The sequence below is a fragment of the Serinus canaria genome, chromosome 2 (assembly GCF_022539315.1).
Source record: "Serinus canaria isolate serCan28SL12 chromosome 2, serCan2020, whole genome shotgun sequence".
NCBI classification, from domain to species: Eukaryota; Metazoa; Chordata; class Aves; order Passeriformes; family Fringillidae; genus Serinus; species Serinus canaria.
The window spans coordinates 17,442,775-17,468,875 of NC_066315.1; the positions used below are offsets into that span (position 1 = coordinate 17,442,775).

A 26,101-nucleotide genomic window follows, 5' to 3' on the forward strand; every position below is an offset into this window, starting at 1 on the left:
CCAGACTCAGAATAGCAGGGATGATTGTGTGAACAACTGAGGCTTACTGTTGTAAAAGCTGTGCCAGCCTGCCTTGAGGAACATTGGTAGCCTCACACAAACACCTCTGGGTCCAGCTCAGGAAGACTGGCAATGGATTAGGGATGCTGGCAAGGAGGAACAGCCATCTTCCTGTCCACCCCTGGCTTCTCTTTGTGCTTCAGACATTGTTACTCGCTCCACATCAGGAGCAGCATCTTGACACAGATCTCCCTATACACTGCAGCTTTGTTGTCTGAGAAGACTGCATTGAGGAGCAGAAGACACATCATCTGAGACATTGGTTTTCATAGCACAGGTTCCTTGAAGGGGACAAATGCCAGAAGCCAAATGGCTCCTTTCTCCTTGCAGTGCAGCAGGATGAGAACTAGATATCCAGACTTCTATCCAAGCTGCAATGTCACTCTCTGTTGGCTCCCAGGCAGTGATTTTCCCTGAGAGTATCCTTGCAGAATTCTGTATGCATTTAAAATGGTGTTACTTCTAGGAGGTATTGCCTAACACCCTGTGACTGATGGAGATGGCTGATTGAAGCTTCAGAATGTCAAAACCCTCTCTTACTATGGACCCAGTGGCAGGCCTTGCTGCAGTTCTCTCTGGCTCTCTGAGCACTTTAAAAGCATCAGTATCCAGGACCAAGTAAGGAAGGTGTGATCTCCTGTGAAGAGAAGACTGAAATAAAAAAAAGGAAACACATTTGTAAAGGTTCAGTGTAAAAGGGGAGCCAAGATGTAAGCATGGCAGCAATGACATTTATTTCTGTTGCCTGAGTATTGGTGATAGGAACATCTATAGAGCGAAAGGGGAATATTGTGGTATGGTTACCTAGAAAAAAGCCATTGCTACTGATGTCTAAGGTGACTACTGTACTAGTGCTGGACAGGAAACAGATGCCTGTATCATGACTGAATCACAGGAATTTCAATGCAGAAATCTGTAAAGCAAATGCAGTTGCAGACAATGGTCACATTACAGTGTAGCTATAGTAATGATTTCACAGCTTTTACATATCTAGGAGGGACTGATGATTATCTGCAGTATCTTGGAAATGCCAGTGAATGAAAAATGTGTGTGTAATCCAATCCTCAAATCCCCATGCTGGGAAGAATCTACTGAATTGTTCTTGAGCACCTGTCAGCATCTTTGGGGAGCAGGGACGCTGTTAGGCTGATGCCAGTGATGAAAAGCCTGTAGCCAGGCACACTGTGGTGCTTGCAAACACTTCCTGCAAAGGTATTTCTTATGCCCAAAACAGCGTAACAGAGATGTCCAGGTTCAGCCTGAACCTCTCAAAGCAGGCCCTGATCATGAGATTAAAGCCACTGCCAACTATAGCAGAAACTCTAGTCAGAATGATCATTACCTCAGCAGCTCCTACAAGTGACAATTTCTGAGGGCAAACATCAGTACAAACACCTACTTGCCTGAGGTGTACACTTACTCCTCCTTTCATCCCTAAACTCAGGCCCTCTTAAACTAGGACCTTTTCCTATTTAACTTCTCTCCTTAGGAGAAAAGTCCTTATCCCAGCACAAAATACCCAAGATGCTATCTCCTACAGCTACCTATCTAATCTATTTTACTCAGGTACTCCACACTAATCTAATCTAATCTAAGAGTCCTGTAAAAAACCTGCTCTCACTTTAAGTTCTTTTTCTCTCCACTCTTGTTGTTGTCTAACCCAAAGGCTGGGCATTGGCTGGGTCTCCTCAGTGCCTGTGGCACCTCAGGTCTGACGTATCATGGTGGGCTGAAGATGGTGAGAAATGAAAAAGCCTTCAAGAAGGCAAGGACAAGAGAACTGCTTGGCAAATGAATTGCTTCACCTGAGTGCAGGTTACAGGTCTACGCACTCATACATGTGAGAGAAAGGCATGCCCCTGTGCCCAGCCAGAGGCTGGTGCTGTACACCATCTGGAAAGGAGGCAGCTACCAAAACCATATTTAGTGTAATGAAATTCAGTCCTCCAGTCTACCTGGCCAAGTGAATTTTGATGTCCGCAAATTAGCCTCTAGAATATCTATATTCTCAACACATCAACACGTTCACTCAGCAAATGATAGTTTAAGAAGACAGAGCCCAATAACTGTGCCACCACTGACCCAGCAGAATGGGCAGAATAGAATGACTGAGTACACTTTAGCCCCCAGACTGCAGGACAGGCTTAACTCTGCCTTCCTGGGCAATTTAAATTAGCTGCTAGACTTTGCACTGAAGCGTCTGAGATGTGCTCAAAGATGTCTGCAGCAGCTCTCCTGTGGGGATGATACTCTTTAGCAAGGAGTGATAATAAACAGTAGGACAGTGCTAACACTTTAAGCTGCTGCAGCTGCCTGCTAAGTGAGTATGTGTCAACACCTTCAGACTGGAAGGTGAGAAAGTGAAATTATAGCTTTCAGTTACCGTATTTCTGCTTTTGCAACCTCTTTTATTAAATTACTTTTAAGGATGATTATGGTACTTAAAGGTTTGCTTGTGTATTATGAATCCAAGATACTGAGCACATTTCTGAAAGTTTGTGTCCTTCTTCAAGCTTGACAACCTGTGACACCATATTTACAACAAAAAGATTACAGTGAGATAGTCTTATACAGGAGAGTCCTAAAAACAGTCCAGTGTTTTGAATAAAAACATCTGCTGCTAAAAAAAAAAAAAATAGAACACTGTAATATGAGGAAGAAAATTAAGTACAGTTTAACAAAGGTTTGTGCAGCCTGAATTTTCTTTTGGTAATTACACAAATATATATGTCTCAGTCAATAATGAGCTACTCCCTCAACCTAGCAATGAAGTAATACGTGATTCTAGGTTCAATTTTTCCTCTGTTATATTTTCATCTCCCTGTTAAAGTTTGAAAGCTAAAGCTTTGTAAAAGAAAATAAGCTTTGTAAAAAAAAAAATAAAACTGGAAGATTTGTCTCTGTATTGATGTAGCTATGATATGGAGACTTTTTAGACACTATACTCAGAGTCCACTTGTAGTTCAATCTCTCCAAGACATTTTATAAATCTGACAACATTCTATATGGGTATTAGTTATGATGCTAATTTAGATTTGGAGGCAGTACTATGTCTCCTATTAAAAAAAAATTATTATGAGTACAGGAACTGATTTTCTATACATCATGAATTCTTGATGGTGTTTTGCAGATTGTCATGACTCCAGTGCAAAGAACAATACACAGCCAAGCATATAACTACACTTCCTGGCTCTGTTTGATAACAGAATCTCAACAGAAGTGTCCCAACTGTTCCCCTTCTCCACTCTTCAAAAATCTCAAGTGATTTTAATTCTGGTCTTTTCAACTTCTTGACAACCATTGTGCAAACAAATATTATAACAGTTTTCTCTGGGTCTGGATGGCAAATAAATCCTTTAATGTTGTAGGATGGTGAGCTGGGAGAACCTTCCTGTAGACTGCCAGATGCAGAGCAGTATGCTTATTCAAAATATGTGTATGTAATCTCCGGTCCAGGTCAGGTTCAGCCACAAAGTAGTCTTTAACACCAGAAATTTATGAGCAACCCAAATTCAGAAACTACCACACATTTTAAACTATATATATATATGCCTTATGAGATCCACAACAACATGCAGTATTGCAGGCAAGCATTTGAATCAGTGTGACAGGCTGTGAGTTGTAACACCCTTTTAAACTCGGCAGATGTGACCTTGGTTGACAATAATTAGCATATGGGCCTTGAGACTTTTCCTCCAGCTACCGGAAATAAGCTTGTTCTTCAGTTCTCTGGATACCAGTACTGCTGACAACGCAAGTTGCTGATGGATAACCAGGACAGGTACCTCTTTTCAGAGATTGGGATCTCATGGACAAGGACCACAACCCAAAACATTACTATTGTTTTCAGAACACAAACTAGACACAACCCTTCGTTTCACTCAATTCTTTACCAATTCTTGCAAATGCTTTGTTTTTGTTTCCTGCCACACTTGTCCAACATCCAGGCTGGAAAACACCATCCTAAAAACCGAAAAGAAATTTCAAATCACATACTCCGATGATGATAAAGTCTAGAAAATGTCTGCGTTTACCGCCTTCGTGGCTAAAACAAAACCAAGTTCGCCCCCCCGCCACTGGCTCAGGCGCGGCTTCGGCCGAGACCGTCCAAAGCCAGCCGAGAGGCGGTGGCGGTCTCGGTCCTCCCGAAGCCAGGTGCAGGCGGAGCTGGCTGCAGAAGCACCAAATCCTGCGTTAGGGCGGAAAGTCTGAGATCGCTGCTGTGTGATCACCCCCCGAAAACGCCCAGGGAAGCGTTAACAAACGCCGCCGCCCCAGGCCGCGCTGGCGGGCGGGGGCCGGCGGGGCTCTGCGCTCCCCAGCCGCAGGGCGGGTGCCCTGGACGGCAGCCGGGAACCCGTTCCTGCCCTCTCGGTGCCGTCTGAGAAGGTGGGTGGATTTTTGGAGGGAAGAGAAACCGCCAGTCGGGAGGCAGGGGAAGGGGATATGCTCCCCCATCAGCAGAGGCAGCGGGAGCCGCCAGCGCCGAGAACGGCGGGGCAGGGGCAGGAGTGCCGCGTGCCGCCGAGGAAGAGGGGCTGGCTGGAGGGCCGAGAGGCGGCGCCGCAGCCCTTCGCGGGGTCACGCTGCCGACCCGGCGGGTTCGGGGCAACGGTCACCCCTGTTCTTGTGAGCGAGGGGGCCGCCCGCGGCTACGGCGCTGGGACTGCACCGGGGCCTGCTCGGAGATGGGCTGTAGGGGGTCGGGGCAGAAGGGGGGCCGTGCGAGGGCCCAGGGAAGCGATAGCGGTGAGCGGCACAGGCAAGGCGGCACAGCCGCGAAGAACCCTGTGCCTTCGGGAGGGCGCTAGCTGGAGCGCCCCGCCGCTCCCCCCTCGCCGAACCCGGGCCAGTGCCCAGGTAGCCCAGGGAGCCCTGGGAGGAGCCCGGGGCGGGCGCAGCTGGCACGGCGCGATGGCCCCAGCGCCGAGACGCCCTAATTGCCGCCAGCGGGGCCGCAGCGGCCGCCGGCTGCCGCTGTCGAAGCGAAGCAACGTCTGTGCGGGGGGAGGCCCGAGGGAGGGGCGCGGGCGGGGCGTGGGGCGCAGTGGTCTGATCGCGAACGGCTCCGGCTACGTAGACGGGGGGAGGGAACGGCCTGCGAACGGGGCAGACCCGCGTAAGAGACAAAAGCTCGGCACGGCCTCGCTGCTGTCGGAGGATCTTTTGTTGCCACTTCTTCATCGAGGCTTGTGCGCTTTCTACTGCCGCTCCCCGCCCCAGCACGCCGCTGGATTCAGCCGGGGCGGGAACCGTGAGCTAGCGGTGGCTTCCGCCCAGCCCATAGAGCGAGCGGCCCCTCGGCCCCCGGTCCCGTCCTCCTCGTCCACCAGTTGATCAAAGTTCGGCTGGGCCGAGGCGGGGAGCGGCCCTACCGCCCCCGCCGGCCGGGGCTGCCCGGACAGCGCTGCTGCTCCGTCCTCGCTCCCTCCGGCGGCGTGTAGTCAAGTAGGAAGGATCGGACGCCTCCCGCCTCTCCCCGCTTGCCCTCTCCTCCCCGCGGCTGGGGCTCTGGATAGGAGGAGCCGGAGGAAGAGGAAGATGACGGAGTGGGTGCAATTAGCCTAACAAGGGACGGGCGGCGGAGGCGGCGGCGTCCCCGCACCGAGGACTGACACATCTGCTCTCTCTCTCCTCCTCCAGCCATGAAGGCGGCAGCCGGGGAGCGTAGCTGAAGCCCAGGGTCGTTCCGGTGCTCTTCCCTATGGCAACCGCGTGAAGGGGCCGACCCGTCCCCCGGCGGCGGGGCTGGGCTGGCCGAGCCTCGCCTGGTGTACGCGAGTGGCTCTGGCGTTGGTTCCCTCCTCCCGTCCCTTCCCTTCCCCGATGTGGGCTCCAGAGGATTTGCACCTCCTTTGTAACCAGGAATGAAATAATGGCGACCCGGTGGGCAGCGGGGCCACCCGACGGAGATGGAGACAACGAACCCCCCCCGGGCGGCGGCAGCGGTGCCGGCGGCCAGGTAGGAACGGCAGAGGCGGGCGGGGCGCGGGCCGGGCCGGGCGGCCGCCTCCCGCCGCGGGGAACGGCTTGGCTGGAGCGGGCTTAATGGCCGCTCCCTCCCGCTCTCCCTCCCTCCCTCCCACTCTTCCTGCCCGCCCGCCCCGGAGTTGCTGGGAGTTGGACGCTGGGAGTGGTGCGGTTCCCCAGCAGCGGAGGGGAGGCAGCCACCCGGCCGAGCGCTCGCCGCGCACTCGGGGCACCTCTCCCGGGCCGGGAGGCGGCGGCGCCTTCGCTGCCTCTCGGGCCGGGCGGCGGCTCCGCTTCCCGCCCCGCGGAGCCGCCGCCGCCCTCGCCCTCGGGACGGAGGTTTCCCCGGGGCCGCCCCCTGGGCCTCTCGCCCCCTCGGCCCCGGGGGCAGAGCGTGGCGTGTCGCTCCCACGCCCAACCTGCCCGTCCTGGAGGAGCGCTTCGCTGGGCGCTTCGCGCCTGTCACATTTCTGTCGTGGTGATTTTCAGTAGAAACAAGGGTCTGGCCTCTGTCTGCTTGTACCCAGTGCTCTCCACTTTCCTGTCTGTCCGCAGCCGCTTATATTAAGGATATTTCTATCCATTACATTTGTTGCTGGAACGATCCTCTGTGTGTTTAGTTCAGAAACTTAATAGCATGCCCTATGGTGGCACCATTGCGTGTTTTGACTTGCAAGACAAAGTTTTTAACACAGAACCGTGTCTGATCCTTCTGTGCTCCCTATTAATAGTAATGTCTCTGAAACAACTGTTAACTCTAGATTCAACAAAATAACAGCTTCAGTAGATTTGTTTTCGGATTTGTCTTAAACTTTACTTAAAAAGGCTAGCTTGATTTTTGTATCTCAGAATTAGAGTATGTATGTTGTGCTGAAGGAAATGCTGATTTAAATCCACACAGGGCTGTGAAATATATATTCCCTTTATGTAGGTATTCCCCCTTTTGTTTGCTGAAGTTGAAATACAATTGAGTGATTTTTAGGCATACAGAACTTTAATTTAAAAGCGTGTGTGATTTTTGGTTTGGTTGTGGTTTTTTATTTTGTGGTTTTTTTTTTCTTCCTTGGGCCACTGAGTTTGAGTTCACTGCTATCTTGAATTCACCCTTTTGCCTTGGTTTGGAAGGGTCACATATTGGTATTGTAGGATTTTCCTTTCTGCTATCACCTCAATTAAGAGGTTCCCACAGTCTCTTAAAGCCAGGTGGGTTAGGTGAGGATAAAATCAGTCGTAAGTAAGAGCATAGAAGATGTTAAGACTTTGTGATAAAATACAGCTGAAAAAGAGTGCCATGTTTGGAGAACCTGTTCTTCAGTACTGTTCAGGTAGTGTGGGAAGAAGGAGAAAACTGCATGTCTAAGGGTAAAAATTAACATCTGCTTTTTAATTCTGTAACATTGAAACTTCTGGTCTTTGCCACTGGCCCTTGTCATGATCTACCTCTCCCTGTGGCGGTAAGCCTTAACAAGGCCCGTGGCACTATTGGAGCTCATCGTGTTAAAGCTGTCTAATTGGGGACTACTAATAGGCGTGGAATTGCAAAATGGACTGCTCTGCCAGTTATTTTGCCAGGTACTTACATGTTGGATTTAAAATGTAACTGGTAGAAAACATGTGCTGGGACCTGTGATTGCCTTAATCACAGCAGGCCTGATGTAATCTTCACTTGAACTTAGACAGCCCTGGTGAATGTCTGCTCAAGGTTGTAGTGCGTTCTCAATTGCCTTCTTGTAATATTACTCCACGTTTTAAAGTGCAGTTTGTTTTCTTACAACTTTTCTTTCATAGATTGGTGTAAAATGCCCAGAGTGAGAATTTGTGGCTTGACATCTGCTCTGTTCGTTTGATGTAATAGTTACTGTACAGTGCTTCATGTGCTATATATGAACAAATCCCTTTAATTGAAGTCTCTCATGTTTGTATTGAACAGTAAAAATGGCTTTTCTGTTTAAAAGATCAGAAAACACCTTTAATGAAAAACAATTACTATAAAAAGGGACTTCAGGTTTCAAAAAAATTGCTGCAGTTGTAGGGATTTCTAGTACTCTAATACTGATGTGCAAGGTATTAGCAGTTTTGGGAAATGATTTATGTTTTTGGGACAATGGATCCCATATGGTGTTTGCATTATAATGCAGTAATGAAGTAATCTACATTTAATACTTAGGTCTAGATATACACACAGCAGGCTGTCACGAGGAAGACTTCAGGCATAGCTGTTGTTCACCACAGTCAAGGGAATTGTAACAGAAATTAGGACTTTAAATCAGTTTAAGTTTTTGGAAATGCACAGCTGTAGTAATCAAGGTTTGAGCAAGAACTGAAAAACGTGTGCTCTGTCTTCAGGATCAGTGGTCAGACTAAGAAAGGGAATGTTTGAGAAGTGGTGCTTCTATGGGTCTTTGTGTACACAGGTAGGAGAATGGAGGACATGCAATTTGAGTCCTCTGGATGCCATGAATGTTGGTTGATAATTGTGTTTTGTTTTGGACACCTGCCTACTCTGATATTAAGTTCTGTTTGGTCACGCCTTGCTATGTTTTCTATTTTTATTTTCACTTTTTGTTTGTTTGTTTGTTTTCCCTTTGACACTGTACCTGGTGGTCTTTCTCGGTACAGAGCCCCTTCACTGAAACGATTGTTGCCAACAAAGATTGCACATTCAGGCTTGCAGGCTCCGTCTGAACATGGAGCACCTGTTCAAAGGGACAGGTCACGTAGTCTGGGCTCCTGGGGGAGCTGGCAGAGAGGGCCAGGGACTCTCAGGGCTGTTTGCCATTCTGTTTGAAATCTGACACACGTTTACAAATGGAAGAATTGCAGGGCTTATGTTCCTAAAGACTGATAAGTGAGAGCGTGTTCTTTCTGGCCTTTAGATTAATAAGCGTTGGCTATCTCTGTTCTCTCAGGTTGTAGCAGTATTTTGCTGGAGAGTTTTGAGCCCTCCTGAGGTACAGGCAGTACTGCTTCAGTCACAACATCCCACCTACAGGTCTATCCAGATTCGAGGCTGGAAGTGTTGTCTTCGTTAGTGTAAATTTAATTTCCTATCCTTTGCTTAGAAGGGCAAAGCAAAAAGTGCTTTTTTTTTAAATTTTTTTTTGCTTTTCTGTTCCCACTGTTTTGTGTTTAAAGAAGTGCTGTCTCTCTTTGTGGTATAGTTTACTTTTAATCTATATTAAAAGTACATTCTGAATATTAAATGCAGTTTAAGAAAATGTTAAGCACAGTGTGTGTGGCCTTAAAAGCCAAATTTAATTCTTAACAATACTATGTCCTCAGTTTATGAATAATAAAATAAATACTAAAAATACTTTATCAAATAATTTTATTAAGACTGATAGTTTTCTTTTGGTTTGGTTACATGTTTTTGTTTTGCTTAGCAGATGAGTTGTTAGGAATAGTGGATGGTCTTTAGTGATTCCCAAGAGCTTCTGTATTTGCTGAAAGTTAGGAATACATTTCCAAAGACTTCTGTAAAAAAAAAAAAGAGCAGTTGATCAGGATCAGTACTTGCTTTGTAATCACAACTGTTCAATTTCAGAGAAGAAAACCCACAATATTCTTACTCCTACACCTAATCAGAGAGAGTGCAACTGCATAAACTGAAGACAAGCATGTGCTAGGTCAGGAACCAGAGAAGGGCAATGATGGCACTAAAAATAGAAAATCATTTGGCTTCTCGCTAACAATAATGAATAGATCGCTTACTATTTTAACAACCCAGTTGAGATGACTTTGGTAAATTTCAAGTGGTGAAATTTCCCAGGTGTTGCGTCTCTCTACTATCAGAGCAGAATGTTAATCTTTCTAATTGTGCCTGTATACATGTGAACTGTTTTAGAACTCTGTGTTGCTGGGTATTGATGATTTTTCTGTGCCTGATACTTTTAATTTTTCTCCTACATTCCTCTGATACTCAGAGGCTGGAAGATACAATTATAATGTTAAAGATCAGAATTAGAAAAATTAATTTATAAAATTTTATATGTCTAATAGTACACAATACTGATTGTTAAAAGTGTTCATTACTTAGGGTGATAGAGAATTCTGCACGAAACTTCCATTTAATAAATTCATTATGAATACTAGCCTTACTTGGGGTTTTGGTTGCAACTGTTCAGAAAGCTTGAGTCAAATCCTGTTTAATCATGCAAGCATAATGCTGACTTCTGCTCTATGTCAGTGTAAGCCTAGGATAATTTGACAAAACATAGACCTCTTCCCTGAAGAAAAGTTACGAATTTGATAAGTGACAATGTGGAGCAGGAAGTAGTTCCTTCAAGAAAATGAAGGTATATGCCTTCTGATGTAGCTGCGTTTAATGTGTTTTTCTAAGGTGACTTCTTGCTTTCCAGTTACACAGCTTTGTTGATTTTACCACTTTGGTATAGTTGTCTGAAAAAAAAATACTTTGGCAAGAGAAATGCAATGGACTGAAAGTATCTTGAACTGTGTCCACATGAAATAACTGCTCTTACTGCATGCAGCATATGCATTATGCAACTGAACTTCTTAACAGGTTTGACAAACATCAAAGCACTAAGTTGACTTTATCTGTATAAGCTATTTTTAATGATTTTTATTAAGATGAAAAAATAACGTCTGCTACTTCAGACATATTATTTTATGGAATTTGTATTTACTTACATGCAAAAACAATTGAGAGAACAGCTGGGGAAGAGGAGCTATTTCATCTCACACACTTGTATGCATTTGTGATCTTTTCTCTCTTGTATCTTTGAAAATGTCTTACTGGAGGTGGATAACCAAATCATAACTGAACAGCATGGACTCTGAAAAGAGTAAAAGCTGGTATATTTTTCTTCAATTTTCTGACTACATGCGTATGTGGCTGTGTAAATGATAATTGTAATATAAACATGTACAATCTGTGAGCCTTACTAAGAGAAAAAAATTACCTTTCCAAGTAAGTCTAAGTAGCAGTGTTAGGCTAAGCTGTTAGGAATATCTACTGGTGCTTTGTAGCTGCTGTTTTGGTTTTTTTTCTCTGATGACAAATGGAAGAAAAAATTGCAGTTTTCTAGCATTCAGAGGTTGAATGCTACTCTTCTTTGCAGTTGTTTGTGTGCTAAATTGCATAGAATAGGAAGCAGATATAAAAAATTATGCAATGGTGTTAAATGAAAACAAGATTTATTGATTGTGGTTAACAGGAGTAATTGTTTTTAAAAAAGCATGAGTTAGCCCTGGTGTAAATGTTGATGCTTCTAAACTACATTGAAACAATCTGAATTGACAGTACTCCAGAAGTCAGTCTGGTGGGCTGTTAGATACAATTCCATGATTGTGGAAGCTGTCAGAACCTATGATCTCGTCAAAACCTTGAACTTAGGGCCTTGCTACAGAGGAAGCGTTTGCTTGCCACAATAGATAATGGATATATACTAAAAATATGTTATGCTAAGCATAGTACTCAGACAGTGGATGTGAGTTATGCTGTCTGGTCAGATTGATTTCTTTCTACAGAAATCTTGTAACACTTTGCCTGTTTATAATATGAAGTGTAGATTATTGTACTTTTCTGCTGTCCAAATCCTTATGTCTTGTAATTTTTAATTTTTTGCAAAGACACTCCAGGGTATTTTTCGCCCATCACCCAGTAGTAGGCACTCACAGTAGAAGTATAATGCAGTGACATCAAGCAGGCTTTGATTGTGTTCATATCAGAGGCCTGACACATCTTGTAAACTTGAAAGTGCCTAATCTTGGAGTTGCAAGGTGGGATGAAGCTGTTTTATGTATACAGTTCCTGGGTACATAAAGGTTATTTAATGGGAAGGCTTCATCTGTGGTGTGTTTTTTCTTTTTTTGTTGGGTGTTTGTTTTTCTTTTGTATGGGTTTTAGTTTTTGGGTTTTTTTTAACCATGGTGAAATGCATTTTTCATTTACATTAGTTAGATGGGAATTCTGGCTTCTCCCTGTTTTGTTGTTTACTTTGGTAACAGGGAAACAATTTTCTGAACTTATTGTTTGATGACTGCTGTTGGAACTCTTCAGGGGAGGTGAAACTAGAGTTTAGTGATTGGATCACTTGGGAATAGGATGGTAAAGATTAGGCACAACTGTATGCTTTGTTCTCTGCATCTCTGTGCTGGGGGGCTGGAACTACTGCATTTTTCTGAATTGGTGTACCCTGTTGTTCTGTATGCTAGGGAATTGTGTTCAACAGAAAGTGTTACTGCTTTATATTTTCTATTCTAGATTTTTGCACTGAGAACTTGTAGATAAGGGTTTTAATGAGGCCTTGGGATCTGTTGCTGCTGCTCTCTCCAGCCACTTTGAGAGATACAAATCACTTTAGTAAATATTTGATGCTGAGCATGAGAAGTTCTGTGTGGGCATTCTGGAAAAACACAAACAGCTGTTTAGATTTTGACTCTGGCTTGCTACTCTGAGCATATACCTTTGAGACTGTAGGTAGTAGGCTTATTTTTGTTCTAAAATTCTTAATTTCCATTTGCCAGCAGCTGCTGCTTTGGTGAGAGTGAATGAGGTGTCTCCTTAGAGGACATGGCTAATTACAGATTGTCTGCTGGTGGAGGGGGGCACTCTGAGATAGACATTTTCTTTCATGTCTCTCTCATTTGCATAATGTGTTAGGACACACAGTATGGACTGCATTAAGCGCTAGCAAATATGCTGTAGGGAGTGATCTTGTACTGGCATCACTATGTTTCCTAGATAACATAATCTTCATATTTTAAACGTTGAGGTTTAGATTTGTCTATTTGAAGGGCCAGGGACAAGAAATCAATAGAAAACCGTAGAAACTGTAATGAGGAGAGAAATATGAAGTGCTTCTGAGTAACAGTTGCAGTTGGTACAAATAGGTTGAAAAGAGAAACCTGAACTTGTGTGGAGAGTTTGGTTTTTGTTTGTTTGCTGTGGGTTTTTTGTTTTTTTTTTTTAGTTGGCTGCTTTGTGGGGTTTGTGGTTATTTTTGGGAGGTTTTTTTTTTTCTTAATTTAAATAGCAGTGTGCCCTCCTATTTGTATGTATGTATATCTCTTTACACTTTGATGAAATACTATTTCTTATTAAAAATTCTTTGCAAACCACTCACCCTTTGAAGGACTGTATTTTATTCTCTTCTAGTTAAGTTCTCCATCCAAATATTTGGGGCTTTTTGTGTTGCGAAGTTCAAGACATAAGAGAGTGAACAATCCTGTAATAAAAAAGGTTTAAAAAGTCAAATCTTAAATTTCCTGAAATGTTAGTGTTGAATATATCTGTGTAATTCTGTTAGTCTAAGTGCAAGGGCAGAAAAGACTAAGATTTAAATGCTGATGTGGTTTAAAACTTTGAGGTGAATAGGGTCTTGGATACAACTTGTTCTGTCCATGGGGTGAGCTAAAAGAGAATCTTTGAACTCTCAGGAATCCATTACAGATCACTTGGCTTGTGGCAGATAGGCACAGTCTGCTCAGTGATACCTTCACAGTGTTGAGGTGAACTACTCAATTTTGAAAACTAAAACAGAGCTCAATCTACGGCTTAAGTTGCAGTTTTATATTGGGAAACTGCACAGGGAGAGGTGTTGTTCAAAAACTAGTTTATGGAGCTAAAGTCATGGATTTCAAAACCATAACATAATTCCGGTTACTTTTGAGAAAAATACAGCATTATAACTTGTTCAGGTCTGTCCAGATGTAATAGAATGTGGAAGAGGTTGCTTTCCTAAGCAGCTCGACAGATACTTAAATACAATTCTTTCATTAATGTCTCTGGTGGCTTAGACATGTTTAAATGTATATGTCCTCAGTTCTATAATGTTTAGGAGGGCTAGAGGTCAGTCAGCATTTTAAGGAGCATACAAAGCTATCAAAATTTGCTTTTGATGCAAGAATTGAGAACTGAAACATTTTGTTGTCTTTTTTTTGTTCGGCAAAAGAAGCAGCAGGTCCAGTATGTGCTCCTCAAGCAGGTGACTCTTCTTACCTGTGGGCTCTATCCTGTTTTTTGTAAGATAAAAATCTGTTTAGGGTTATCTCCAAAAGAAATGCTGCAGTTTTCATGGAACAAGTTGTCCCATTGCACTTCATGCTTTGTTGTTGTGCTTTTCTTCTAATTTTGAATCAACTTTAATAGGGAGCCTGTGACTGCAGTGAAAAGCATTCCCATGTAGAGCCGCAAATATTTTCTTACTCACTAATGGCTGTAAAATCTGACTTGTTCCTTCTTGCATGCATTTTAAAATTTTATTATCCTCAATCATCATGGTAAAAGGTGAGTAAGTAAACTTTGCCTGGAGTAATCAATTTTTCAGGCCTTCTGCTCCATTCTCTGTACTTACACTGTTTTTATATGCACCTATCTACATATGGTCTCACATTTTCTGCATGCTTTAGTTATATTTTAAAATATGCTGGAGAAGTTGCTTTGAAGCTGCTTGTGAGGTGGGATTTAAACATGATCTTTCTTTTCTTAAGGAAAAAAGAATGGATAGCTTGTGTGCTGCTCTGAGGGTATTAAAGTTTCCCATCTTACCAAATTACCAATAATATGGAATTTGGAAGAGGGAATCAGGTGAACATGAACAACCTTCAGTATTCGTTGCAGTCTTGGTATCTGAATCATGTGCTGAGTAATTCAGTATCAGTTAGTAGTTTGGCAAGCTGGTATTCTGAGCCTGGTGTCATGGAGGTGATTTTACGAGCTCATTGCTTACATCTCTTTTGATGGCATTTTAATTTTTTTAAAACAAGTAGTATTCTCGCTTTTTAAAAATACTTCATACAGAACCAAAATGGCCCCTGTAGCTGAGTCTGTGCAACAAAGGGCTTTTTCTGTATGAAGATGTTATGAAATGTCATGTGGGTCATAATGGAAGCTGGCCAATACAAGTAGCATTTTGTAGCCTATGTCCTTTAGGTGATTTTTTTATGTGAGTTCAAAACTGTAGATGGTTTTAAGTAATTTTCTCTCCATTTGCACTGTGACTGAGGCTATGATTCAGAAGCTGTGTATCTAAACAGGTCTGGTAACTGTCTGCTGTTTTCATGAATTTAATGGCAATGGAGAGGTAAAAGTGCTTCTTTTGTTATCTTTCTTTGTAGAGAACTTTTGCGTGCTGATAATTATTCAGATTAGTGAAGATGAGTTGTCTGTGCAGAAATGCTCAAGGACTTTCTTCAGCACTAGTTGATATAAAATACGCGTTAAGTGCCAAAGTATTATGTCACATATAAAATGCTCAGAGGTAATGATTAACCAGGAGCTCATGGGTGAAATCTTAAATGTTCTGGTAGGTAACTCCAAGGATTAAACAGCACTTTAATGCTTGGTGTTGGTCAAAAGAGTGAATTGTCATCCATTTCCTGATAATTCTGGACATGTTCTCTGTTAAGCCTCAGTGTATAAATCCATAATACACTTGGAGCTGATGTGTTTGGGTCCTATCTCTCTCCATTTTTCCCTGTCTCAGAAACAATATAGTAGAGCTGGAAAAGTTGTGGAGAAAGACTAACTATGATAATCGAATATATGGAGTTGTTTCTCTATCAAAACTAAAAACAGAAGCTATGACTTGGCAGTTTGGGAAAGAGGCAACTAGAGACAGCTGATCTTGATATTTTGTAGCTTTCTCTGTTTTCATCTTGAATTTCTATGGATCAGCTCTTTACTATCTGCACCAAGAACGTGGCAGTGTCAGATGAGCATGGTAGGGTGAGATCAAGCAAAAGGAGATGGTCCTTTGCATAAAAATTAAAACTTGTTACTCCGCTCCTTAATATTATGAAAGCTAAAAGCATGTGTGTAGTCTGGATATATTTTTGAAAGAGCAACGCTTTTAGAGTTACTCTGTACCCTTGTAGTGGAATGAATTATGGATTTGTGAATAATTAAATCTGGGAGGATAGTCTAGTGATGCTTGTTTTTGTGTTCTTTCCTAATTATTCACAGCTATCAGCATTTGGTCACTGTTAGCGCTGGGCTAGTTGAGTTTTCGATCTGATCTACAGGTGTTCTTACATGTTACATTGCTGATTCCGTAATAGCTCATCAGGATTCCTTCTGCTTTCAGGAGGTTCTGTACCAAGCCTGGTGAAACAAGGCAGCTGTTGGTGATCAGCAACAGGAAATGGAGTTTTTCAAATATTCAGAACTGGGCTTAATTTTGCTTTTTGAAGATACCAAACTTACGTCTTTGGTTTTACTTGGTTTTGTTGAAGTTGTTGCATCATATGGGTTTAATGTTCTCCAGTTTTAATAAGCTAAATGAAATGCACCATTGCCTGCTTTTGTGTTTACTCCATCTCTTCTTCACCCCCCCCCACTAGATGAAGGAGAGCTCAAGGTGATTGAGGATTGTACACACAAGTTACATATGCTGTCATACTTTTATTTCTTTTCTACTCGTTTGCTGTCAGACAGGTGCTTTTTTTGCATGTAGAATAGTTTTCTGTGCCACCTTTTTAGTGGACTGCATTATATTGCAGGACTTAATTTTTGATTACAAGTCTTATTGCAGCAGCAAACTCAGTAAACCACTTAAATCCTGTGGAAAACTCCTTTCTCCTTTTGTGGTGAATGATGCTGCTGTGACTTCTGCTTATTGTGGAATAGTTACTTCTCTTTCGCTCTATTTCTACCGCTTAAGGGAAGGAAATAGCACTTTCAGAGGCTACACAGCAAGCTACATAGCTCCAGAGGAATGGGACTGGGTGATGTAGGGATAGGGAAAGGACTGGGGGGAGCAGCTCCATCTGGCAGAATGAAACTTCTCCCTTGGCGAGTCCTGAAAATCAGTTGTCCATAAGGTAAGATAAAAAAAGCTAAACTTCTACCTAAACAACTGGGAAATTAGAGTTTCCACAAAAATAGTTCTGTTGAGTTGGGGTTTTTGTCTTTTGTGGGTGGGTAGACAAATAACCTCCACCCCCAAAAACTATTTTTGAAGCTAGATCTAAAATGTTAAAAGGCATCTGTGGCTAAGATGGTTTCTGGTCTTGTAATCAGTGATTCATGACTGAGAAACTAAATTCTTTAATGTGAGTGAGGAGAGACAGTGGTAATATTAGACAGTTACTCAGCAAGGCGTGTTCAGGGTAAACAGTCCTCACTGGTAAGTTTGTCTGTGGAGAATAATTTTTTCCTTGTTTCATTTAAATCGTAGACTTGGATAAACTTAGGAAAAAAACTTGTATTCAGTTAAGAATTTAGTGATGCCTGTTTTTCACACTATCCCAATGTCAGTTGATTTGGGGAAAAGATTCTCCCCTTGCAACTCCCTCAGCATGTTAACCTTTATACATTTCATGGCCATCATTCAACGGCTTAAAGTTGGGATGATGCAATGTCAGTAAGTGATGTAATGGTTGTCTATAAGCATGATATAGTGGTTGTCTATAAGCTGCTTTACAGTTCACAATGGGAATCTGAAGTTTGGAAACCAGATTTTTTTGTGTTAGGTTCTCTGTCTGCTGTAAAGGAAGTCAAGCACAAACAACACAATCTTATTTTGAATAGTGCCAAAAAAGTGAATAAAAGTGATGTTTTAGTGTGGGAGGTTTTTTTGTTTGTGGTTATGTGGTATGTCTTTTGGTGGTGTGTTGCTGTGTGGATGGTGGTTTGTTTGGGTTTTATTTTTTTTAATTATTGGATTTTTTAAAAATCCAAACCATTAATTCTACCAAATGAGTTAAAGGGAAGGCATTATGTGTAAGATTAAAATCAGGATTTGTGGAAGTGACTTGACCTTAAATTCAGTTAATACTGTGGTGACTTCCCCCACTTGGATAATCTGGTCTGGCAGATTTCTCTTTCCTGCTTAGGACCCAAGATACCTTGAGCTTTCATTCCTTGGAAAGTGCCTCTAGTCTTCCCTACTTTTCTAAGTGAAAAGGCTGGATTACAAGAATATGTCCTGAATTGAATGTTGCTAACCTTTCCAAGGCATGAGGAACATTAGTTGTCCTTCTTTGTATTCTTTATCCCATGGTGGAGTTGTTTTTTGTGGAACTTGATTTCTTTTTTGCAAAGACACTTCTAATTTGGAAAAGAAATATAACTGGTTGTATTTTGGAATGACTCACTAGAGAAGGATCTTCCAGTTTATTCTTACTGCTTAATAAGACTGTTCTGGCCTATGTGCACATTATTTCACAAGCCTGTTTTTCTCTGTTACCTTATTTACAAATGGCTGTTACAAAGTGGCACTAGAGGCTTTACTTTTCCATTATACTTTTTTGTACTTTGTGTTCCAATTTGTTCTGAGAAGTTCCATTGTATTTATTGTTTTAAATGGTTGAAGTCCAGACCATTTTTTATTCTTCAGTGCAGATTTAGGTTAGATGATTTCAGAAATGATTAAAAATATGTCAGAGGACATCTTGTGTTGTTTATGTTAATAAAAGTTTTTTTTTAATAATCGGTGAAAAAAAGTATTTGTCCAATTTAAAATATTAAAAAAGGAGGAAAATTACATTTATTCATACTTCACAAATAGCCTGTATAAGTCTTTTCAGCTGGAGATGGTTCTGGACTTCAGCAGGCTTTGGATCAGTGGTTCTAATAATGAGCCTTTGGAAAAAAATCTTTATTTTCAAAATCACTTGTTCCTATTCTGTTCTTTAATGCTGACTGCTTTTTGTATTATGTGCTAGAATATGAATAAATTACTTGAATTGTATACTTTCTTCAAACCTTCTTTTGGAGAGATCAGTGTCAGATTTAAGTAAAAATATCCCAAGCAACTAACATTTCTTCACTTGTTAGAGTAAAAAGCCTACAAATACTTTATTCTTTGTATAATGCAAGACCATACATGCTATAGGAAACCTGACATGCTGTTATATATGAAATCACAATGTAAAAATATGAAGAATGTAAATAAAACTGTATATTGAAGCTAAGCTCAGTGGAAGTAGATACATTTGTTTCAGGAACAAAATGTTTGTCTTTTTTTACAATTCCTTTATTCTTGCTCAAATTTAGAGGGTGAGAAAGGTTGTCTGTTAAAAGAAAATCTGTGAAGAATGAAGCCTGCTTTTTTGAATGTGTGCAGCTTGAAAGTATTGTAGGTATGTCTCCAAAATGAGGCAGATAAGACTCTTTGTTGTAAAAGTAGTACAAGTTGTGATTTTTTAAAAATGTAAATTTAATCTAAAAAAACAAAAGCAAAACTAAAAGAAATTCATGAGCATCTTTCTGTAGCAAGTCATGGACTAAAGTATAATTATACTTCATCTAGTGTCTCCTTCCAGCAGTAACAGACTTTGCCTTTTTAAAGAGAATTTTGTCTTCCTGGTGTGATTTTCTTTTCTGAATCTACCACAGGATTTTGCCTGGAGCCTGGAAACCACTGCTATACCTGCAGCAGTCTCTCTTCAGTGTTAGGTCTATACTTGAGAGCTTCTGGCCCTCTGAGAGCAATATTGAGGTTTTTTGTTCTTCTGTTTCCTCCTTCCTTCCATATCCACATGTGATTATATGTTATAATTGTGAAAGTGGTTGCTGAAGCCAGAGGAGGAATGGATACGCTTTTGTACTTACATGGAGAGTCCTATGTGCATTTGGCAGAGGGTATTGCAGACTGCATTGGACATGAACAGGTAGGGGATGTTGGGGATTTGAGCTAGAATGTAGCACTTCACCAAAAACAGTCTGAACCTGATTTGCCTGCAGCTCCAATTTGTGTATCTGCTGTAAAATGCTTTCTCACTACTGAAGATAAAGCACAGATTTAAAACCAGTTTCGACAGTATCAGTGAATCATTGATGTTGGAAGGCACTTTTGAAGGTCATTCAGTTCAGTAAACTGAAGCAGGCTGTTGTCCAGGATGGTGTCTAGGCTGGTTTTGACCACAAGTATGGAGACTCAGTAGCTTTTCTGGCAATATTTTTCAGTGTTTTATCGTGCTTATAGTAAAATCTAGGGTGATGGTAGTGATATTTTTATGGATTTTCCTCTATTTCAGTTTGTTTCTGGTTTTTTAATTTCATACTTGGTCTCCCACTGGATCTCTTCCTGTTGTTCATAACGTCTTCAATTTCCAGTTCAGTTCACTGTTCTTATCTGCCCCATACTTCATTAGTTTGTCCATAAGAACACAATGAGAGACAGTGTCAAAAACCCTCCTGATGTCAAGGTAAAAAAATACCTGCTACTCTCATCTGTCAAGCCAGCCAACTCTTTACAAATGGCCATCAGGCTGATTAAGTATGTTTTATTCTTGATAAATCTACCTTATTGTCCTTTGTATGTTTGGAAGCCTTTCTTGTTGCCTTTCATGTCCAGTACCAGATGAAAATCCAGGTGGGTTTTGTCTTTCCCGTGGGCTTTAGCTTTCCTAATCCCTATCACTGCATGCTCAGACAGTATCTTTGTTTCTTCTGGATCACCTGGATTATGCTTGTGATCCTTGTACACTCCCTTTTTCATCTGATCTCAGCCAGAATCTTCTTGCTTGTCCATGCAGGCCTCCTGCCACCTTTGCTTGATTCTTTGCACACTGGTAAGGACCATTCTTGAACTTGTAGGAGGAGATGCATGAAAATCAACCAGCTCTCCCAGACTTTTCTCCAGGACAGCCTCCTCTGAAATTCTTCCAAACTGATCAGTGAGCAGTTCTGTTCTGTGGAAGTCCAGGGCTCTGAGTCTGTTACGTGGCTTTGCTCTCTGCTCTCAGGATCCTGAACCTTGTTGTTCACAGTCAGTGTAGCTAAGGTGGCCCCTGAACTTCATCCCCCTTCCCAAGAATTCTTCCTTTTCTAAATACATAAATACGAGGTTTAGTACTGCCTGTTCCTTTTTGGAATAACAGTCACCAGTTCCAGAAGGGAACTGTTAGCACATTCTGGAAACTTACTGGATTGCTTGTGTTCTGCTATGATGTTAATAAAATTATTAATAAAAAAAATACTTTATTGCATATGTTTTTGTGAATAACATAATTCTTCTGAATTGGTCTTGTCCAAGGCAAAGCCCTTACAGGCTGTTGGCCAGGAACTTGTACAGGCGAATTTAAATGCATAGAAGAGGAAATTTCATTAGATGATTAATCTGTTTCATCATATGACATAATTTGAAAGCTAGGATGTAAATTTGATAAGAAAAGCAGTGAAGATGTTTGGAAAAGGACTGTTAAATAAAACTGAAACAAGAGCTTGTACTCCTGCAGTTAAGTAATTTTTAGTTACTGTTGATGTCAGTTTAGAATTGTTGATGTCATTTTTTAAATCTGGTTGAAAGTATTTTGGTAAGTTGTGCTGTCTTTGTCTTGCTGCATCTTAGTGGGGTGCAGGTCTCCTATTGTTGTTTGACACATGATATTTTGTGCAAACACACCCAGGTCATGGAACTTCTGCCATTTGACCTGAAGTTGCTGAATGGTGATTTTTTAAAACAAATAATTTCTCACTTGAAAGACAAGGTTAGGGAATATAGTCTTTTTACAGACATAGTTAAAAATGAAAGCAAAAGCCTCTAGAAGAGAGTCAAATATTTTTGCACAGGCTGATTACTGTCACTTATGTAATAAGAAGCTGGGCACATGTGTAGTAGTTCATGATTGATGGGTCACAGTATGTGTACTCACACTTGGGACAAGACTGGTAAAATACATTCCTAAGATATACTGTGAGCTTAATATGATATTAGGTGAAATCTTTGTTAAGGGTCAAGACTTGCTGCTGGCTGAAAGAAGGTTGTGGTGACACACGGCAGACTTTCTGCAGAAATATAAGCAACTCTGAATTTAATTCATGTGACTTCGTTTGTTATATAATGAACAGTCAACCTGTAGTTTTCCACTGATAAACCACCTGCTTGTTTCTTGGTTTCTGCTTGTGTGTTGCTTTTTTCCTCTATTTCACACATTCAACTATGTTGTTTTTCTTTAATTTCTTTTTGAATGTTGTAATTTTCTATGACTTGTTTCCTAGGATTTTTTGGCTGTAATAGTAGTACACCCCTGAGTACTAACAGGAGTCTGATACCTGATATGTTATGATTGATTTAGGACTTGCTTGTTAAAATGGTATATTTTTCTTGAAATGGTAATTTCATTAAGTTTCAGTGGCACATTAATTTCAGACTTTGAATGTAGCTCTCACAGACTGTCTGAAACTTGTTGATGACATTTTGTGTGGTGTGTTCTTTTTCATACAGAGAATGTGTTGGTGGCTGAAGAGTTTTTCAGTCTGTTGGAGTACACTGGCTTGGGTGGGTTTATGTACCATATCCTGGGTTTGTGCACCTGAATTTCTGTCTCAGGTTGTTTGTATCAGTCTTTAGTTATTAAAAGTTTCTTTGAGATTTTAAGTGCTAGTACATTTATTCCATATTTACTAGGAGTCCTTAGAGTGGTAATTTTTTTTGCCTTTTTAATTAGTTCTGCACTGTAGTGCTGAACTTTTCAGTTAAAAAATAATAAAATCCTTGACCCTTAATTCTATCCAGCTTGTTTAGACAGGGAATCTGTTGCTCATTTATGTACTTTATGCTTAGTATTCAGTACAGAGGTAAGTTTCTAATCTGTGACAGATTATTCATGTTCAGTTAAATCTTTGTGTGCCTTTGTTTGTTGTCAGTCACACCTGCCAAGCATCTTAAACATAAGGACCACTTTATACCCTCTCTCATCCCTTCTCATCCTCTCCTTTTCCTATGGAACTGTTACTTCCTCCATTGCTGGGGTTTCTTTCCATTTAGTGTGTGGCAAGACTTGAATGAGTAGAAGACTTAAGAAAGGCCAGGGAATTACATGCTGATTTTGCAGCTCTGGAGGTCATTGATCCAACACTTCAGTTGGGGGGGGAAATTAACATCAGTGTAAGTAGTGCTGCTGGTGTAATTGTTGTTGTGCTTGTGTAGCATATCTGTTTGGCCATACTGTTCACTATGTTTGTAAGCATTTGTACTCTGTAATCTCTGAACATTGTGTTGGGGGCATTCCCAATCTGTTTGCTGTTGTGTTCTTCCCAGAAGACCATGCCCAGTGTTTGGCCCTCTCTGTGGGACATGACAATCTGGAGAGAGGGAGGGTGTTCAGGGCCTGGAGTGCCTGCTTGGGCAGGAGGCCACTGACCCCAGCTTTGCTCAGTCTGAAGCAGGGAAGGCTGAGGGGGCAGCTGGATGGGGCCTTCAGCCTCTTGAAAGGGAAGGGATGAGAAAATAGATGTGGTAAGGGAAGCTCCAGGTGAACACAAGGAGAAAAAAAGACTGTTTAGGGTGATTAAACATTGGAACAGCTTGTGAGAGGTCCTGGAACCTTCCTCTTTGGAGACTTGTGGGACTTCACTGTGTGAAGACCACAGCAGCATTTTAATTGGCAGTCTCCAGTGTCTGTGATTAGGGCTATGTGTTTGTCATTTTTTCTTGGAAGAAAATCATTGCTACATTGTAAAAAGTCTTACTGGCATGTCCTTTCTAATAAGAATGAGGTGTTTCTTAATATAGTTATGTGATGAAAAGGACCCCTGTCCATGCCTATAGACATCTTTAAAAAAATCAGAATTAGATTCAATGCAAAACACTGGTGTGGGGCTTTTTTTCCTTTTTTTTTCCCCTGAGTACCACCTGTATAATGCCTCATGAAGATTATATTTTTAGTATAACGTAAAGCTCAGTGAAGTTGTCTTATTTTGGACTAGTTTGTTTTAGAGATAAGGGTGTTTTGGGGATAAGAAAGAAAACAAACAAATGACGGATCTTGGTTTTAAGCCCGTCTCAAGAACTTCTGTGAGATGACTGCAGAGGATGTGGCTTTTCATCATCCAGCATGGGTTTTTACTAGGGTAATGATTAGGTCAAATTTACAGTTCCTCTTTATTGCCTGACTTTGCAGGATAACATTTCGGTGAAGGAAATGGGAATCAGGTTGACTTTCTTAGGACTATTTTGTCTATGTGTTTCCTGTATTACCAGATTTTTTCAGGTTCAGCGCTCAGGAAAAATGAAGGTACAAAATTGCTTTCTAGAGTTTTCTTTCTCTCTTTATCCTTACGCTGGGGAATTCCAGGGATTGTGTTTTAAGCTCAGTTCTTGGAAACCCATTGTATTTATTTTTCTTTGTGCTTTAACTTCTTACTGTAAATAATTCTCTCTGTCAAGATCCTGGGAATAAGGAGTAGAAAAGATGGATCTCTAAGAGTGATAAATCTGAAGGAAATGGTGGAGTTAGGATTTAGGCCATTGTACCACAGTTACCTTGCTTGGTCTTTATTTATTAGTGAGATCAATGGATGTTATTACTGATCTCTAAATAACATTAGTTATGTGACTATTTGTTATGTGCAGGGTTGGAGATAGACTTGGGAGTAGCTCTTGACTTGGTGGGATGGAACCCTATTGGCAAGAGTTTTGGTGTGGCTCTGCTTATACCCTTTCATTAATAGCAAACACCCAAAAATATTTTTAAGCTTAAAAAAAAGAGATTTTTCGCAGCTTTCTCCTCTATAGAAAGCTGGAAGGAAAACAAAGTTATTTTATTGGTTTAGAAATTAGGAGAATGTATCTCCATTCCCTACTGACTAAATCAGAATAAGTCCTTCCTTCTAGAATTAGCTCCAGGTGAGGCTTTTTATTTATTGGTTTTCTGTTACTAATTGAGTAAAGATAGCATTTCTCAGAAACCCATTCCTTCTAGTTCATAGGCAGGAGGCTTTTCTCCATTCTCCTCTGAGGCCAGGCTGCACTTCTGGAGGCATTCTTAGTAGTCTCTGGTGAAGTGGTTCACTGAAGGGGCACACAGTAAGCTGTTAGGCTGGCCAAGCCCATCACTTCTAGAAATGTCATGTATGCTTGAGAGATCATTTGGAAAGTGGAACTTATTATTAGTTGGAGTTTTGTGCTGACGAATGGCAATGTGCTAATATGAGCAAATTTCTGGTTTTTAAGATGCTTCCTACATTTAGGGGAGCAGATATTCTCTTTGTCTTAACCTTTCAGAGTTTTCTAGGAGTTTTGGAATGATGAATTGTGCCACCAGCATAGTGAGGTTTAAGACCGTAATTCTAAGCGACACATCATTACTAAGATCTACTTAGATACCATCCCCACAGAGCTACATGTGTTGAGTTCTGTGGTTTTTTGCAATCAGTGTATTTCCCTTTAGTGGTAAGCAGTAAAAATTACCCTGGGTTCACAGTGTAATTGAAATGTTGAGGCCAGAGGGTGAAGCTGTTGACTTCCTCTGTAAATGTAATGGGGTAGTGCTTCTAGTTGACGAAAAGCAGGTCTTTGCCAGTGCTACAGTAGTGTTTTGCATACTGTGTGTTTTTGTTATAAAAGTTCCTTTTATCCTGTGGTTAAGAAATAAAAAGGGTTTAAATTCCATTTATGAAAGAATTATTAAGTATTGTGTCAAGTCTCTTTTGTGCCACAGCTAATTTGCCTGTTACATACAGAAGAATTCAGACACCTGGCTTCTCTGCACCTTGGATCATTTACATGTGCATTGCAGTAATTTTACATAGTGATTTTTCACATTGCATCTGAAAATACATTATGTTGTCTGAACTGTAAAAAACCCTGGGATTTCAGATGTACTCCTTTCTTCAACATAATGCTGCTATTAGTATCTGTCTGGTCTGTACCTCAGTGTTTTGAATTTCCTAACTAGATGCTTAGACCTGGAACTATAGCCTGTTAAGAGAAGTGCAACACTACCTTTGCTCTGCCTTTGTTTTCTGAATTTGAACTTCTTGCTAAAGTAAAAAATTATCTTTAGCTCTACAGACATACAAAAAATGAGAAAAGTACAGTTTAATCTATTGGAAAATGTATGTTGATCAGAAGAAAACCCAGTTTGTTGTTCCATTTGTACTCATGATTTTTTGCTGAGAACATTTCTGATTACTTAATTTTCAGGTATTTTATTTTTTTCCTTAAGAATGTATATAAGCATTTTAAGGTCAAAATCTATTAAAAGTGCTAGCCTACGATTCTGCAAGTTTCTTCTTTTACTTTTGGTGAAAAGATCACAATATCTGCATTTCTGTAGGATAATTGCAGGCTGAAGTGGCAGAAGGCGCTACAGGTGAAAATGCAAGGCTTGTTTTCTTCAGGCAAAAGATAGTGTCAGAAGCAAGTGTTGTAATGGA

The 26,101-nt window shown here is 41.2% G+C and overlaps 1 protein-coding gene across 2 annotated transcripts in view; it reads left to right on the top strand.

The window, feature by feature from the left end:
* Window positions 1–5,602: 5,602 nt before the first annotated feature.
* ARHGAP21 (Rho GTPase activating protein 21) overlaps window positions 5,603–26,101 on the top strand; it is a 111,642-nt gene continuing 91,143 nt past the window's right edge. Inside the window, exon 1 of one of the 2 annotated variants that reach the window (XM_030239133.2) lies at window positions 5,603–6,022. In XM_030239133.2, coding sequence (XP_030094993.1) covers window positions 5,936–6,022 — 87 coding nt within the window. In that variant the 5' untranslated portion in view covers window positions 5,603–5,935. The remainder of the gene's footprint in view (window positions 6,023–26,101) is intronic. The other variant, XM_030238987.2, reaches the window with a different exon arrangement.